At 35.6% G+C, this 17792-nt stretch overlaps 1 protein-coding gene across 1 annotated transcript in view; it reads right to left on the minus strand.

The window, feature by feature from the left end:
• Positions 1–17792, minus strand: part of Phex (phosphate regulating endopeptidase X-linked) — a 189115-nt gene that overhangs the window by 14007 nt on the left and 157316 nt on the right. The window contains exons 16-18 of the mRNA XM_005334811.5: positions 9249–9303; positions 4966–5033; positions 2491–2621 (exon numbers count right to left, since the gene is read on the minus strand). Of these exons, the coding sequence (XP_005334868.1) occupies positions 2491–2621; positions 4966–5033; positions 9249–9303 (254 nt within the window). The remainder of the gene's footprint in view (positions 1–2490; positions 2622–4965; positions 5034–9248; positions 9304–17792) is intronic.

The following is a 17792-nucleotide window of genomic DNA, read 5'->3' on the forward strand; positions in this document are numbered from 1 at the left end:
AAGAATGCCAACTCTGGAGTTATAAAGATATAAACTCTAATCCAGACTCTACTGTAGGCACGCATCTCTTTGATCATCAGATTTCTCATATGTAGAGCATGTATACCTAGTAATATGTACACCTCTGAAGAACATTATGAGGGTCACATTTATTTCAGTTAATTGAAAACTCCCTCATGCCTACAGATAATAATCACAAAGAAATATGAATCTTTTTACTGCAAGAAAACTACTGTTGTCTTTTCAGACCTACAAGTCTTTATTTTCTCTGCAGTAAGCTACCTCTTAGTATGAGACAAAGAATCAGAAATATTAACTATCTCTTACTGAGCACTTCTTGCAACAGCATTATGCTAGTACTTCACTCATTTAATTCTTACAACAAATTAATTAGTTCAGAAGTATTTACCCATTTCATAGCTGAAGACACTGATACTTAGAAACATTAACTTGCCTAATTCATAAACCTGGGAATTTATCTTGGTGTATATGATATTCTTTTTTATGGACATATAATACTTGTACATATGTATATGGTACAATGTGATAAAAACATATATACATTGTATAATGATCAAATCAGAGTAATTAGCAAGTCCATCACCTTGAATTTTTATCATTTCTTCATAGTGAGTATATTAAAAATCCTTTCTTCTACTCATTTTGAGAGATCCATGCAGTATTGTTAACTATAGCCACCCTACTATGCAGCAGAACACAAGAATTTATTACTCCTATCTATCATATTGTCCCCATTGGCCAACATTTCCCCACCTCCTAACCCCCTACTATCTCCAGGCTCTGGGGACCACTATTTTCCCCTCAATTTGTATGATTGACTGACTGACCCCCCCCCCGCCCAATCTCTCTAGTTCTCTTTTTCCTGAGGATGGAACCCAGAGCCTCATGCATGCTAGGCAAATGCTCTACCACTGAATGACATCCCTAGCTCTTTTTATCTAACTTTTGAAATAAATTGCAAGTTGCTGAGGCTAGCCTCAAACATGTGATCATCCTGCCTCAGCCTCCTGAATTCCTGGAATTATAGTCATATGCCACCACAACTAACTGAAAAAGATTTGTTTTAATAAATGATGCTGGATCAACTGGTTATCTTCTAGGAAGAAAATATCAGTGAATTCTCATATTAAACTCCATAGAAAAATCAATTTCACATACATGAAGAATTATATGTAAAATAACAAAACAATAAACAACATTCCCAGGAAAACTAGAAGATTTCATATATAACAACTTCTTAACAAAGAATGGAAAAGTGGAAATGATTTTCAATTTTAAATATTTTATGTTGAAACATATCATATATAAAGTCCAAAGGATAAGTAACAAATCTGGGGAAAATATATATAATGGAAACAATAGGCAAAAGTTTAACATCTATATTATTTTAAAAGTTTGTTAAAATTTGACAAGAAAACAACAACTCAATAGATAAATGTTCTTTCATGTATCACTTGTGGAAATATGAAATTTTATAACTTTTTGGTGACAGTTGGAATCTATCTTGTAGAGAAAAAAGAGTACACACATAATAAAGGAGTTTATTGCATCAGCATTTGTAACACCTCAACAAGAGATTATTTGACTAAATTATAACAGAACATTCACACCCAGGACTCTGAGGCAGCCATTGGATACAATGTACTAAAGTTGCATGTGTCCCTACCTTTAAGCAAGCAGGGGGAAAGTATAACATTGTAACCAATGTTATAGGTAGGGACAGTAAGACTGATAATAGGAAAAGGATATATAGGTGAAGACAATAAAAGGAAAGGATTGACATATCATTCACACAGATCCATGTATAAAATTGTGTTTGTGTCTTTATGGAAAATTATTATATAATGGAAAATAAACATTTAAAAAGTACTTTCCTTTGTTCAAACTTCTAAAACTATGAACTCTTAACCAGTTCTCAGACTATTAGTTCAAATTAATGAGAGTTGATTTCAATAAATTAAACCTAAGCAATAGTTTCGATGGAATTTTTTTAAGAAAATGTCACTGAAAGTCAGATGTAGCTTTTGCTCTCAGGACTATATTGCAATAAGGGGTGCTTAAATAAATGTGGATTGATAAATATATCAAAAAAAAAGAAAATGTCATGAGATGTAGGAGATTTATAAGGATGTTATTGTTTGTACTACAGGATTTTTTGACATTAATCTGAATCTAGGCAAATAAATTAACTCATAGATCCATCTTTCTCAAACTGCAGCTTTTATCAATCACCACGGGGATTATAAAAAGACAGACAGACCATAAGGCTATGGGGCTCCACCCCTAGAGATTCTGATTCAGCAGGTCTGGAGGAGAAATCAAGAATTTGCATTTCTAACAAGTTCCCAGGGAAGGCAGATGTTGTTGATCTCAGAAGCACACTTTAAGAACCAATGGTCTAAAGCAAGCTAATATCGAAATGAGGAAAAATGGTCCATGAGATGCTTCCTTAACCACAGTTGTACTCACATTTAAACCAGCTTTCTTCCAATAATAGCTGCTATACTGGTTAATCATGCACTTTGTTTTTTCTTTAAACTTTTCTTCTGAATCCATAGACCACCAAGGATCTAAGTTTCCATTTTTATCAAATTTTCTACCTAGCAAAAAGGAAAGTTAAAAGACATTAGTGTTATTTATGGAAACTAAATTCAACATCTTTCCTTTTTCTCACCTTGACAAGCTTTCAAAATGCAGTCATAACAGCAGGGAACACCCTTCCTGAGAACAGCTTCTGCATTCTTTCCAATATCACAGGTTAAATGTAAAGAGGGAGGAAGGGAGAACAAGGATTGAGAAAATTCTTTCCTTCTAAGGAACAAAGGGCTTTTAAAAAAAAATGAGATTCCTCAATTTAATGTATACACCAGTCTTATCCAAATTTGGATTCTGTGTTTTCGCCTGATCTGACCTGAAATGTTCTCTGGATTGTGAAATGAATTGGTTTCATTCAGAAAGTCTGTGGAGGGAACCAGAGCACCACTATCAGTGAAGTTCCAAATGATCCATAGGAACAGATCCAGCAAGTTATCTACACATAGGACCATATGCCCTACTCAGCCCCATAGGAACATGCTTCCTCCAAGTTGCCAGGAGCCAAGAGACACATAAAAGCTGGTATGAATCAATCTACAGTCATCAGTATGGATAGAAGGACCCATTTTTCCTTCTTAGACAAGAAAGATTGCTCTAAAAAAGAGAACTTGGAACAAGAACAGAAATCTCTAAAACATAATGGGGGAAAAAAGATAAGTTACACATGGTATATTGCTATATGCTAACTCACTAATTTCCCTGCACTCTTCAAAACAACAATTTAGGTACATCTAGACTACTGTCTATATTCAAGGTTACTATATGGTTTAAATTTAATTATGCAAAAATTGTTAAAAGGTCTCCAAAACAAGGGTCCCCTAAGAAAGAGCTTACATGAAAGCCCTCTATCCAAAGATATTAATTAGAACAATCCAAAACTCTTTAGCAAGACTGTATGCTACTAATACTACCACCTGGAATGGTGTGGAATCACTGTCCTCCAACCACCAACCAAGCAATCATTAAATAGTAACTGCACATGTACTTTTATGTGAATACACTGTTCTAAGTATTGGTCACAAAGCAAAATTCTGTCCTTTGGGAAAGATTCCAAATGGATCTGGTGGAGAATCATACTTAAATTTCCTAGGAAGAAACATACAAAACCAATTGCTTTTGTTTCATAGTTAAGACTCTATTCTCAGATAAACCAAATGTCCAAAGGTAGAAAAATGAGTTCCAAGAAGTCAGATGATTACAAGGCAGTTACATTTTAACAGAGAGAGGGAGACCAAAGAGGTAGGAAAAACTAGGTGATTAAGGGCAGGCTGGTGGGGGCAGGAAGAAATGTCCAGAAGAAAAAGAACCTGAAATGTCTCTGGCCCTGGGGTAGGCATCCAGTAAAGGATGTTAGAGACACTATAGGCACAAGGGAAACAAGTCCACAGCATTCCCTTGGGCCAGCCAAGCTCTTAAGACTGCCTGTACAGACATTATTATTACTGTATGTATATATGTGAATGCATGACCAATGTGATTCTGCAACCTGTATACTCAGAAAAATTAGAAATCATATCCCATCTGATTCAAATGTATGATATGTCAAGGTCATTGTACTGTCATGTGTAACTAATTAAAAATAAAATGAAATAAAAGATTGCCTGTAAATCATTTTGTGGATGTGATAATAGTTTGCTAATTCATAAACATCAGAGATTTCCTATGGCTTTCCAAGAATACTTCAGAGAAAGGAGTGCTGATCTAAAATAAGGACTCTCAGAGGCAATAATTTCTTTAGTTTAGATTATATTGTGCTCTCTTTTGCTTAAATGTCATCAGGATGTACAACATATTCTATATTGTGCCTTATTAGAGAAGCCTAGCCCTGATAAAAGAAAAACTCAGAATATATGCCAATATAAAGAAAAACAATGATTAAGCATTGCATAAGCCTTGGAATTGCATAAAGAAACTAGTCAGCCAAGCTCAAAGGCCTAACTTGGCAGTGCAGCATGTAGAGTCATCTTTGGGGCAGAGCTTGCACCTCCAGGGAAAACATCTCAAAATGGTGAATTTTAAAAAATGACAAAAGGAAGAAGCTATAATACAATTCCTGTAACTACTGTGGCAGGTACAGCAATCCTGATATAAATGCAGAGGTAATCTCATTGGAATTACAAGGTCTTCTTTTTTATTCTCCCCCAATTACCAATGAGAATAATTGTTTATTTATTGCAAGCTATCACAGCAAGACATGTGGAAAAGTTTTCAATCAGCAATTGTATTTATTGTATTGGACAATTTTTAGTCTATGATGCTGCTGCTATGCAAAGATAATAACAACAATTAACACCCACATAGTGAACATTATTACAAAAGTGGCAGCTTATAAAATCAACTAGTACTTACCATTATTATCAAATCCATGTGTAAATTCATGTCCAACAATTACTCCTATAGCACCATAACTCAGAGATCTGTATCATAAATACACAATTTGGGGAAAATTATAAGCATGAATCTGAGAGCATAATCCCTTAATTTTTCCAACAAAAGCCAAGACAATCTGTTTTCTTGTAGCCATAATAATAAAAATCTAATAACCATACGCATGAAACTGTAAAACAAACTGTCTAAACATACCCTTCTAATCAAAATGAACAAAGAAAATACAAATTCTAACATTGTCTTTGTGACCTTGTATAGACCTTAGTATCCTACCCTGAAAAATTAAGAATATGAAAAAGATGATTTCTAAAATCCCTTCCAGCCTCAGATTTCTATGATTCTACATCTGCTCTAGTGATATTTTATACTTATGAACACTTAAAACAGGGCTTAAAAAGATCCTGTCAGTAAATATACTATTTTTTATCTGAAAACTTGTTGAAAAGTCACTATAATCTTAGAAGTTAAATTGTTTTCCAAATATAGTCATAAAAAAGAAATAGAGCAGAGATTAAAAGGGATCACTCTGTTTTCAAAGGTAGTCACATTCCTGTTTCTGTGGCAGACAAGCTGACAACTGAATAGCAAGGGCTGTGAAGCCTTCATCAAATTTGGAAAAGGTGCTATATTATTTCTCCTCACCTCTGAAGAAGTATGCATTAGACTCCCTACAATGGCAACCACCAATAATTCCACGCACCCCTGAGTAGACATGCCCCCTCTTCCAATCAAAAGGGGATCTATTTTTGTGCCCTTGGATCTGAACTGGCCCTGGGACTTCTCGAGACTAAGAGAAAAAAAAAAAAAATGGAAGGGGCCAGGTATGATCTTTGGGCTAAAGCCTGAAGAGACCTCGTAGTTTCCCTTTGCTGCCCTTTCAAAAGTTAACTACAATGTAAAGAATTTCTACATAGTTGGAAGGAAAGGTCAGGTGAACCAAGAGAGAGACTCCAAAAGTTGAGAGACTCTGAAGGAAGAGAGGCCCGTCTCATTAAAGCCAGCCCAAAGATCCAGTAAAGTCATCATCCTCCTCCAGCCCTATGCACCTACCCAGCCAACACCACAAGAAGCAGGGACAAACTGTCTTCAGTTTGGTCCTGCCAAAAATATAGAATCATCAGCCAATAAATGGATATTTGGTGGTACTTCATTATGTAGCAATTGATAACTGAAACAAACATATGCATAATATATGAAGAAATATGGGATTTCCATATGTGTATGTGTATAATTTTCTCTCTCATCTATAAGTTCCATGAAGACAAAACCCTTATCTACTTGTTCACTGCTAAATTCTCTGTACCTAGTACACAATAAGAAAGTTTACAATGATTTAACTAATGCTTAATTAACTTTACCATTTCATGCAAATGATAGATCTATATGTATCTTATTGAAGTCATTTAACCTGTGGATGAGGAATATAGACTATTTAGAATATTACTATTAGGATTCTTCATGAGATTTACAATGATGCTAAAAAATCTCTCACAGTTGGTTCCTGACATGCAACATCAAAGTCATCCAGCAAACAGATAGGACCCATAACTGGAAAGAACAGAAATTTCTGAAGCAACATGTTATTACGGGATATAATGATCCTTAACATGCTAATTGTTTGTCTCAACTATACCCAAGGAAGTGCTGTGAGATTTAATTTTTCCCCTTGGTGGCAATTCTTTCCTTTGTTATTTCTTTCCTGCAAGGTAATTTGCATTTTGGAAAAAAAAAAGCTTCCTACTGTTTTTCCTTCATTGCAAACCTTCATTAAAGAAGTAAGAGCAAAATTATGCATTTCAATCATGGAGCTATCATAGTAGTATGGGACAAACTTGTAATTTTACATAGTGCTAATTCTTGCAGCAGTAGCTATCACTATGCAGCCTGCAACATTTAGTTTTTCCAGATTGTTCAGCCCTGGGAATGAATACTCAGTCCTCTACAATCTTCAGTCAATGCTGTTGACTGGATGAATTTAAGGCACAAAAAATGGAAGCTTATAGAAACTGCTCTGCAATAAATGTCCCTTAAGAGGAACTGCACCAACAAACTTTCTATTTACAAAGGATAATAGAGAACTCAGAAAATTACTAATTTTAAATTAATAAGTTTCGATTCTCAGTTACAAAGTCACAATCCTTTGGACAACAGACAAAGAAAAGGTAATTTTATATGATTAAACCTTATAATGGTAATGTTTCATAACATTAAATTCATATACTCCATTTTATTAATGGACATTATTTAAATTAGCATGACATTATTTAAATGCAACTGGCTGGCCAGAAATTTGAAGAGTTCCTATATTGAACTTCTAGCCTGCCAAAAATAAAACAGGGAAGATGAAAATTTCACTACCTACTCAGTTTCTCTTTTGTTCTTACCATCCAATGGGTTTAATATATACAGAACATTCACTGTCAATAACAAAACAACTATATTACTATCTGGACACACCATGATTTCATGATATTATAAAGTAGGCTACCCTGTGTTTGAATCATAAAAATCTCCAGGTTGAAAGTGGTTTTGAGGTCATCTAGCTCAAACTTTCTACTAAGAGGCATGATTTCCTGTACATAAATTTGTTCAAATGGTCATAAGGTGTCTGCTTTGATATTTCCAAATGACCAGGAGCTCAGCCCCTTCTGAGGTAGCCAATTCTCTTCTTGGGTGGTTCTATAAAAAACAGTTCTAATATTGATCTGAAATTTCTTTCCCTTGTCTTCAATGTATTGATCCAATAAAGTCTACCTAAACACCTGCTGATTGTCCTGAATATAAGAAATCATTCTGCCACCTTCATTTTCCTTCAAAAATATGAAAATAATTACACGATTCACCTTCAAATGTTCTCAAATTCTTTCAGTTATTATTATTCAATCATGAACTCTAGACCAGTATTTCCCAAAAGACAGGGAAAAGAGTTTTGGAATCTCTGGGTTAAACCCATTAGGTTTCTTTCTTGTAGAACTTGGAAACTTTTATGCTGATGAGTATTGTGATTCTCCAAAAATAGAAGGGTAAAGGGATAACTAACTTCTAACATTTCATGGAACACCCACTTTTGGAAATGTTGTAATGCTATCTTGGCCATTTACAATTCAGATTCTCTCCTCTGGAAACAGTTTGACTTGTTTATGTCCTCATAATTAGATCCAACACTCAGGTGAAGGATAAGCTGACTAATGTGAGCAGAAAGGATACCCAGTTCTTTGTGGTTATCAATCAATTAATACAGTATAGATAGAAGCATGGGAAGCCATTTCACTGGACCGTGATTTCTTTGTCTCCAGCATGTCTATGTTCCCAATGCCAAACACCCAAACAATACTTCATAGCTATTTGTTGAGTGAATATCTTAATAGATGATAGATGGCTTAGTGAGGACATAGAACTCTTTAGGAAAAAAAATATAAATCTCTCTCACTGAAGTAACAACTATGGCTCAGCCTAAGATGGAACTAATAGGCACAAATATTAATTCCTAAGTTTTTATGACTTTGACTTTTTTTTAAAGAGAGAGTGAGAGAGGGAGAGAGAGAATTTTAATATTTATTTTTTGGTTATCAGTGGACACAACATCTTTGGTTTTGGGTTTTTTTTTGTTTTGTTTTGTTTTGTTTGTATGTGGTGCTGAGGAACGAACCTGGGCCGCACGCATGCCAGGCGAGCGCGCTACCACTTGAGCCACATCCCCAGCCCTGACTTTGACTTTGATATCAGAAAATCATGCTCATGAACTCAGTAACAAATTGTTGAACTAGTAACTTCCAGACCTAACCATACTATTTCTAAGTCTCCATCTACCTAACCACAATAATAGAAGCTCAGTTAAATTTTTACTGATAAACAAAATCAAAGAATTCTAGAACTTTTAGTTTAAAGGAATCTTGGAGAATATTTGGCTTAAAATTTTAGTTATATGGAGATATACCTACGTCTATATGTAAAATCTTAAATATAGGGAAAATTGATTCCAAATATCTGGACACTAAAGAAAACTATGCAGCTGAGGCCTGAGATGGTATAAAATATTTGATTAAATACAAGCCTAAAATTTGCATTTATTGTAACAATGATGCTGCAGGCTTTATTGGTAGCTGCCCATGTTCCCTGAGTACTCATCATTTCTAAACAATCAACAACTTCAATTCTTTGACTTTATATTTTGACCTTTGCAAAGGCACCATGTTCTTCCCTCCTAACTTGTCAATAATTGGTTTCTTTACTAATTTACTCACCGAGGATATTCTGTTCCCCAAAAGAAAGGCTTTTGCAGCTCTCCTGCTGGAAATCCTGGGAGAAAGAAAACCAAACAAACAAAAAATGTTAAGGGATATAGAGATTGATTCATTGAATTCCTCCTTAAAGCTAAAGCCTGAAGCTTCCAAAGGCCCATCTGGAACTGGGGGCCTCTAATCTCTTTAATGGTGATATTAATTCATCTGAGCTTGAAATAAGTGCATTGAACCATTCCAACGACACTATTTTGCACAAACATGCTATTGGCAGTATCCGGCTTGTAGAGAACTGGGTCCTTTCATATACAACATGCAGAGAAGGCTTCAGGTTGTCCAGCAGCTTCTCCTGATGCAAAAAGGGCCCAGCTTCATGAATAGGCAAACTTTGCAGTCACACAAGCCCCACATGAAGAAGGACTGCACACTTGGTGTAGAACTTTACTGTCGCTGTCTTGAAATTCTTGGTAATTTAATCTTCTAACTTGTATTTTGTTCATGAAGTCTAAAGGGCAATGGAGCATTTGTGTGAGCAGAGGAGATACACATTATATTATGTCTAGTGTTGTTATGTAACTCATTTGCACACAGCACTCTTGACACCCCAGGAGCACAAGATTCTGGCAGGCCCACAACATGTGGGAGTTCAGCCACATGCAAGTTGACTATAAGACAAGCCTGTTACTCTGGAACTGAGTAGGTGCTAGGACAGCCCCAAGAAGCCGTGGTTTCCATGTGAACCAGATTTGCTTAGTTCACTAAAAAAAGGTAATAGTGTTCTATGAAACAAAATGATTAAGGAACACTGTCATGTCCTTTATTTCTCCTGTTACTTCTCTGTATTGGCCAACCTCTTACACTGAAAATGATAATATAGAAGGAAAGGGGAAGATAAGGCAGTGCATAATTTCTTTTCCTTTCAATTCTTCCTTACTCATAAGTAAGATGAAGTTAGAATGTTGGTAGACTTTACAAGTATTAGGAAGTAAAAACAGTTCTGTGCAGCATCTCTACCTTGCTGGTATGAATGAATATATATATATTCCCCCCCTCCCCAGGATGGGGATGTAGCTCAATGGTAGAGTGCTTGCCTAGCATGTGTAAGGCCCTGAGTTCAATTCACAGTATCACCAAAAAAAAAAAAAAAAGACATGCACACACAAGTTACATATAAACTATGATTTTTTGTGGGTCCATATACAAATTACATCTTCTCATATTTACATTTAAAACTGGCATTATGCAATATAAAGATAAACAGTAAAATTCATGCTAATGATATAAAATGTTAGTTGTTCTTAGAATACCAATCAATAAGCATCAAAAAAATACTGTGACAAGTCAATAGAGAGACCATGGAAGATAAAGCTTTATATTTTGGCACCTTCAGTGGTACTTTTTTCTGCTTTCTGCACAGGGAGCCCTGCATTTTCATCTTGCACTGAGCCCTACAAATTATGTAACTGGCCCTATGTGTAGATGAGGGGGAGAAATGCTTGGCTTTGTCCTTTCAACTCACCACTAAAAAGTTTGCACCCTGGGTTGATCCTGAGAGTTGCCTTTACTAGTCATTACAGCTGGGAATTCAAAGAATAGTAACTGAGAGAGAGAATGAGAAAGAAAGAGGGGGGCGGGGGAAGGCCTTCTGCAGTGTCCTTGCCTGCTTCAGAGCAGCTGCTCTAGGCCCCATGAGACTGAAAGCTCTTTTCTGAGTTCTTCCTCTCCCCCACTGCCCCACAAATTTCTTTCTTCCTCCCCTCCATGGCATTAATTTAGAAGTAAAAGTTAGTTTCATAAGACTCTTGCATATATATTATTTTCTGTTGTATTAATAATATCATAGTTTGAGATTTCAAGGTACAAAACTCAATTGCAAAACAGAGATGGATCCAGTTAGGTTTTCTCTTCCTTCAAATAGAGGAAACTGCATCTAATGTAACCAAATTTGAAGGGGCAATATTACATTAATCTTCATAATTTCCACATTTCCTTAAATATCATTGGCATCTTTACATCATTATCCCATTCTCCTCATTGGGGGTGGGGTGATTATTTTTAGTAAGCAATTCTGATTTGGATATATGTACATATATATGCAAGTATATAAATGCAAATCACAATGTTTATATAAAATTTCAGTTGCAAACAATAAATCATCCAAAATCAATGATATTTCCTAATAAGAACAGTGATCATAAACCAATGTGATTTAATTGTTAAACCTTTATGGATTCCCCCACCTGCTAATGTGCCCAGCTGGAAGCAGTTATGTCCATCACCAAACTCTTTATAGGAAAACATCTGACACCTGCATGAGCCTTGATTTCTGCAGCTTTTGCTTTCAGGGGCCTCAGACTCAAGTGCCACAGTCATCACATTACCTTGATCAACTGTATCTTCTCAGGTTTGCAGGGCCATGGAACCCAATACTGATAAACACAAGAATCTGATGCCCTCAGACATGTTTTGCTGAAGTGAATGGATTAACAGTGTAAGCTGCAGTTTGGGAGATGTCAACTAGCTAGAGTGATAGATGGAATCCCAACAGGGTCAACTCCATATCTTATCTCATAAAGTGGATAAGTTGCATTAGCAAAGATGGAAGTAAAAAATAAATAGGTGAAAAGGGAATTTTTTTTCTTTCCCTTTTTTTAAAATCGGTTTTTCTTATGTTTTCTCACATATTCATTTGATTTCAGTATGTGGGTGTGGATGTTTGTATATGAGAGGGAGGAGGGAGAGGAATGGAAAATTCTAAACTATTTAAAATGGCAATAATTAATTAATTTGCTAATAGGTAACATTGGCCAGAATGTAAGAAGTATATTGGTGGGAGTGCAAACTGTTACAAGCAGTTTGGAGATCAATTTAGTCATCTCTTCATGCTTTAAATGTCATTTTTTAAAAAAAAACGAGTAACTGGGGCTGGGGATGTGGCTCAAGTGGTAACTCACTTGCCTGGCATGCGCTAGGTGCTGGGTTTGATCCTCAGCCCCACATAAAAATAAAATAAAGATGTTGTGTGCACCGAAAACTGAAAAATAAATATTACAAAATTCTCTCTTTTCTCTCCCCCCCCCTCCTCTCTCTCTCTTTAAAAAAAATAGTAACTGGACTGGGAATGTGGCTCAGTGGTAGAGCCCTTGCTTAGCATACGTGAAGCTCTGGGTTCCTTCCCCAGCACTGCAAAAAAAAAAAAGTAAATAAATTAAATAAATGAGTAATTCCCTAGGTGATGATATGGGAAAGGTTCTAAGAGATATTAAGTGAGAAAAATTAATCAGAAAAACAGCATTTTAATGTGGTGTATGGAGTTATTTTGTGTAATGTATGTATAAATGTATTTATACATATGTATATCAAGTTCTGCTATAACAGAATCTGTTATATAAAACAAAAGACAAATATCGTCCAACATGATAGATAACTAGTGAAATTTGGGGGCATAACTCCAACTCACATTTGCTCACATGAAATTCCATCCACGAGGAATGCTAGCTAGCTGAAAGCAGAAAACTGAACCCAACTGAACTAAATCACATAGGAATAAACAAAATGCTCAGCAGAACACACTTCAACATGACCAACTGCCTTAGTTTACAGCATGGGTTACAAGCTGCACCCACCCATTTGGTTTAAAACTCTTCTTCCAATTGCAGATAGTCCTCTTTGCACCACTACACAATATCTCACATGGGCAACCCCTCCAACACCAACATCATAAGCTAGCTTCAAGTCTTTTCAAGGGAAAGCACCATACTTACTATAATATTTGCATATTGACCAATTTAACATATATAAAACTAGCTATCTTTTTATTAAACCCCCCCAGATTTTATTTTTATATGTCACTAATAAAATTTTTGAGGGCTGGGGTTGTGGCTCAGCAATAGAGCGTTTGCCTAGCATGTGTGAGGCCCTAGGTTCAATCCTCAGGACCACATAAAAATAAACAAATAAAATAAAGGTATTGTGTCCAACTGCAACTAAAAACTAAATATTAAAAAAAAGGTTTGATTGTGTCCCAACTCCATTTTTTCCATATGCTCCATGGCTTTTATTACAAAATTTTGCATAATTCAGTGATGCTTAGGAACACATACATCTGTGTATAGCAAAATTGACTGTGCACATACACATATGAGTATGTATGTGGATATACACACACCTACCAGTAGTTCTCAAATGTTATCATGCATGAGAATTAATAGAGAACTTGTTAAACTACAGATAACTAAGCCTTACACTCAGAGTCCCTGAGTCAGTAGGCCTAAAATAGGGCTGAGAATTTGCATCTCTAGCAAGTTCCCAGGGAACATTGATGCTGTGGATCCAGGTACCACACTGTGTGAATTCACTTCCCAAGCACCTGGAGTTCACTGCACTCTGGAGTTCACTGCTGTATTACTTGTAATTGGAAAAAAGTGTGCAATATGCCAAACATCCAATAGGAGGGGAATGACTTGATTACCATATGACCATATCATGAACTGATATGCAGAAAATGAAAAGAAAGAGGTCAGTCTTTTGTTGGGGGGATTGAACACTGGGGTGCTTAACAACTGAGCCAGACCCCCCCCCCTTTTAAATATTTTATTTAGAGACAGGATCTTGCTAAATTGCTTAGGGCCTTGCTAAATTGCTGAAGATGGCTTTGAACTTATAATCCTCCTGCTTCAGCCTCCTGAGCCACTGGGATTATAGGCAGCACCTGTAAAGAGGTCAGTTTTAAAAGTCTATCATGGAGGGGCTAGGGTTGTGGCTCAGAGGTAGAGCACTTGCCTAGCATGTGCAGGATGCTGGGTTCAATCCTCAGCATTACATAAAATTAAATAAATAAAATAAAAGTATTGTGTCCAACTACAACTAAAAAAAATTTTAAAAAGTCTATCGTGGAAAAAAATCTCCAAGGTATGTTGTTGGAATACAGCAAGGTAGAGATATAGATATCTAGATACCATTTATTTTCTTAAAAAAATAGTTACCCTATCAGTGTGAGTACATACACACACATTTTTCACAGAAAATGTCAAATACATATCAAGGTTAGGATGTAACTCAGTGGGAGAGCACTTGTCTAGCATACACAAGGCCCTGGGTTCTATCCCCACTGCTATACACAAAAAGAAAGGAAGAAAGGAAGGAAATGAAAAAAATATATATGTATTACAGTGATTGTAGTGGTTAATATTTGGAAAAAATGGGATTGGGGTTGGTGGTAGGTGATTAAAAGGGCCTTGAACATAAATTTAATGTATTAAACTTAACTACTCAAAGGTATTCAACTTGTGATATTAAAATTAACTCTTAGAAATACGTGTATGTAATACAGAAAATTCTTGCAAAGGCTATCCAAAAACAGCTAACTAAGCTAACATAGTATTCATTTGCTCTTTGTTAACATTATCAAATTCTATAAGTATTTCAAACCAAAATATAGATTGTAGTTATATAATTTCAATGACTAAAATCATAACAAAAAAATATTGTTGTAACAACCTCATTATTCATTAGTAATAATTTATCTTTTTTCAAATTTGCACCTGGGAAAATCAGTGGGACTTGCTTTTGGTTTTCTACTTGGGTTAGCCTTTAATTTTTAGAGAAGTTTCTCATTATAATTCTCATATGATTGAATATTGACTAATGTAATTGGAGCTTAGCAAAATGCTGACCATGGAATACATGGAGTGCTTTTGTTTCTAGCATAATTGCCAAAGAACTGATCACATTTAGTAGGTAATTACTCCAAGTTCAACTATTTGACTTTTACAGTCATTAAATCATATCTTGACTACAGCTTTCCAAAAGTTAAATGCCTCAGTGAGTCCCAGTTTCAGTATCCATTTTATTCTTGTAAAATCACATTAATTAGATTTTTTTAATACAGATGAGTATAGAAAAGAAAATTAGTACACTATCCCACAACTCAGATATTAAGAAAACAATACTCAGGACCAATAAACTCACACTCAATAAAGGAAAAAAAAGCAATAATTTCCCTCTGTCCCTATCCTTCTTTACCCAACTTAGAATTTTCTTCTCATCACTATCTATACAGCCTGCTTCAGGTATTTATTGAAATGTCACCTTTTATTGTGGCTTTTCCTAGTACTTTCTAAAGGGGTGGGGTGTCATCCTACTCACCTTCATATTTTATAACTCATCATAACTATTAACCCTATCAATGATACTGTGCACTTTACTTATTTTGTATAAATGGTCTATCTTTCCACAATCAGAATCACAAGATTCAGAACAAAGGTGATTTTTAATTATTTTTACTCTTCTCTATGATATCTTCCAATCTAGAATGTCTGGTGCATGGTAAGCTCTAAATAAATATTTGTTGAACTAAAGAAATCTGTACCTTGTAAAAATCAAAGTGGTGATTGAGGTTGAAGTATTACCTATAATTATAAGTATGCTTTGTTAGCCAAACTTCTAAAACATAATGTGATGTCATTATTAGTACTTCTTGAAGTTTCCACATTCAGTGCCAGATCTGGGATATGTTCCATTATTCAAATTCTGGTTTTCCTTCTCCTTCTAAATAAGGAATTTGGTTCCTTATTCTTTCTTTCATGACAGAACGGATATAATTTTGAGGTCAGCACTTTTTTCCCTAATAAAATGCTAATCAGAATGCAGATGTGAACAAACTGAAAACCCTGCCCAGCTTTATGTAAGTTCTACCACTCGATCTCATCTTAGTGCCACATACCCTCCCAGCCATGAAATAAAATATAGGATATACTCCCTTTTATGGTTATAGCATATGCTGAAGAGAAAAAATCTAGACAAAATGCTGACTTAAGGTGGACACAGTGGCGCACACCTGTAATCCCAGTGGCTGGGGAAGCTGAGGCAAGAGAATTGTGAGTTCAAAGCCAGCCTCAGCAATATTGAGGCACTAAGCAACTCAGGGAGATCCCGTCTCTAAAAAATATATATATATAAATTAGGGTAGGGGATGTGGCTCAGTGGTTGAGTGCCGCTGAGTTCAATCCCTAGTACCAAAAAAAAAAAAAAAACTGAATTAGATCAAAGGTCCTTGACCCTGAGAGTATTGAACTAATACAATCCTAGGGTGGTTTTGATTTGCATTTCTCTGACTGCTAGAGATGGTGAGCATTTTTTCATGTACTTGTTGATTGATTGTATGTCCTCCTCTGAGAAGTGTCTGTTCAGGTCCTTGGCCCATTTGTTGATTGGGTTGTTTGTTTTCTTATTGTTTAATTTTTTGAGTTCTTTGTATACTCTGGATATTAGGGCTCTATCTGAAGTGTGAGGAGTAAAGATTTGTTCCCAGGATGTAGGCTCCCTATTTACCTCTCTTATTGTTTCTCTTGCTGAGAAAAAACTTTTTAGTTTAAGTAAGTCCCATTTGTTGATTCTTGTTATTAACTCTTGTGCTATGGGTGTCCTATTAAGGAATTTGGAGCCCGACCCCACAATATGTAGATCGGAGCCAACTTTTTCTTCTATCAGACGAAGAGTCTCTGATTTGATATCAAGCTCCTTGATCCACTTTGAGTTAACTTTTGTGCATGGCGAGAGGAGGGGATTCAGTTTCATTTTGTTGCATATGGAGTTCCAGTTTTCCCAGCACCATTTTTTGAAGATGCTATCCTTCCTACATTGCATGCTTTTAGCTCCTTTATCAAATATAAGATAGTTGTAGCTTTGTGGATTAGTCTCTGTGTCCTCTATTCTGTACCATTGGTCCACCCGCCTGTTTTGGTACCAGTACCATGCTGTTTGTGTTACTATTGCTCTGTAATATAGTTTGAAATCTGGTATTGCTATACTGCCTGATTCACACTTCCTGCTTGGAATTGCTTTTGCTATTCTGGGTCTTTTATTTTTCCATATGAATTTCATGATTGCTTTATCTATTTCTACAAGAAATGCCACTGGGATTTTGATTGGCATTGCATTAAACCTATAGAGAGCTTTTGGTAATATCGCCATTTTGATGATGTTAGTTCTGCCTATCCATGAACAGGGTATATTTTTCCATCTTCTAAGATCTTCTTCTACTTCTCTCTTTAGGGTTCTATAGCTTTCATTGTATAAATCTTTCACCTCTTTTGTTAGGTTGATTCCCAAGTGTCTTATTTTTTTTTTTTGAGGATATTCTGAATGGAGTGTTTTTCCTCATTTCCGTTTCAGAAGTTTTATCGCTGATATACAGAAATGCCTTTGATTTATGCGTGTTGATTTTATATCCTGCCACTTTGCTGAATTCATTTATTAGTTCTAGTAGTTTTTTGTAGACCCTTTTGGGTCTTCTAGGTATAGAATCATGTCATCAGCAAATAGTGATAATTTAAGTTCTTCTTTTCCTATTTTTATGCCTTTAATTTCTTTCGTCTAATTGCTCTGGCCAGTGTTTCGAGAACTATATTGAATAGAAGTGGTGATAGAGGGCATCCCTGTCTTGTTCCAGATTTTAGAGGGAATTCCTTCAATTTTTCTCCATTCAGAATGATGCTAGCCTGAGGCTTAGCATAGATAGCTTTTACAATGTTGAGGTAAGTTCCT

This window comes from Ictidomys tridecemlineatus, chromosome X (assembly GCF_052094955.1).
Source record: "Ictidomys tridecemlineatus isolate mIctTri1 chromosome X, mIctTri1.hap1, whole genome shotgun sequence".
Taxonomy (NCBI): domain Eukaryota; kingdom Metazoa; phylum Chordata; class Mammalia; order Rodentia; family Sciuridae; genus Ictidomys; species Ictidomys tridecemlineatus.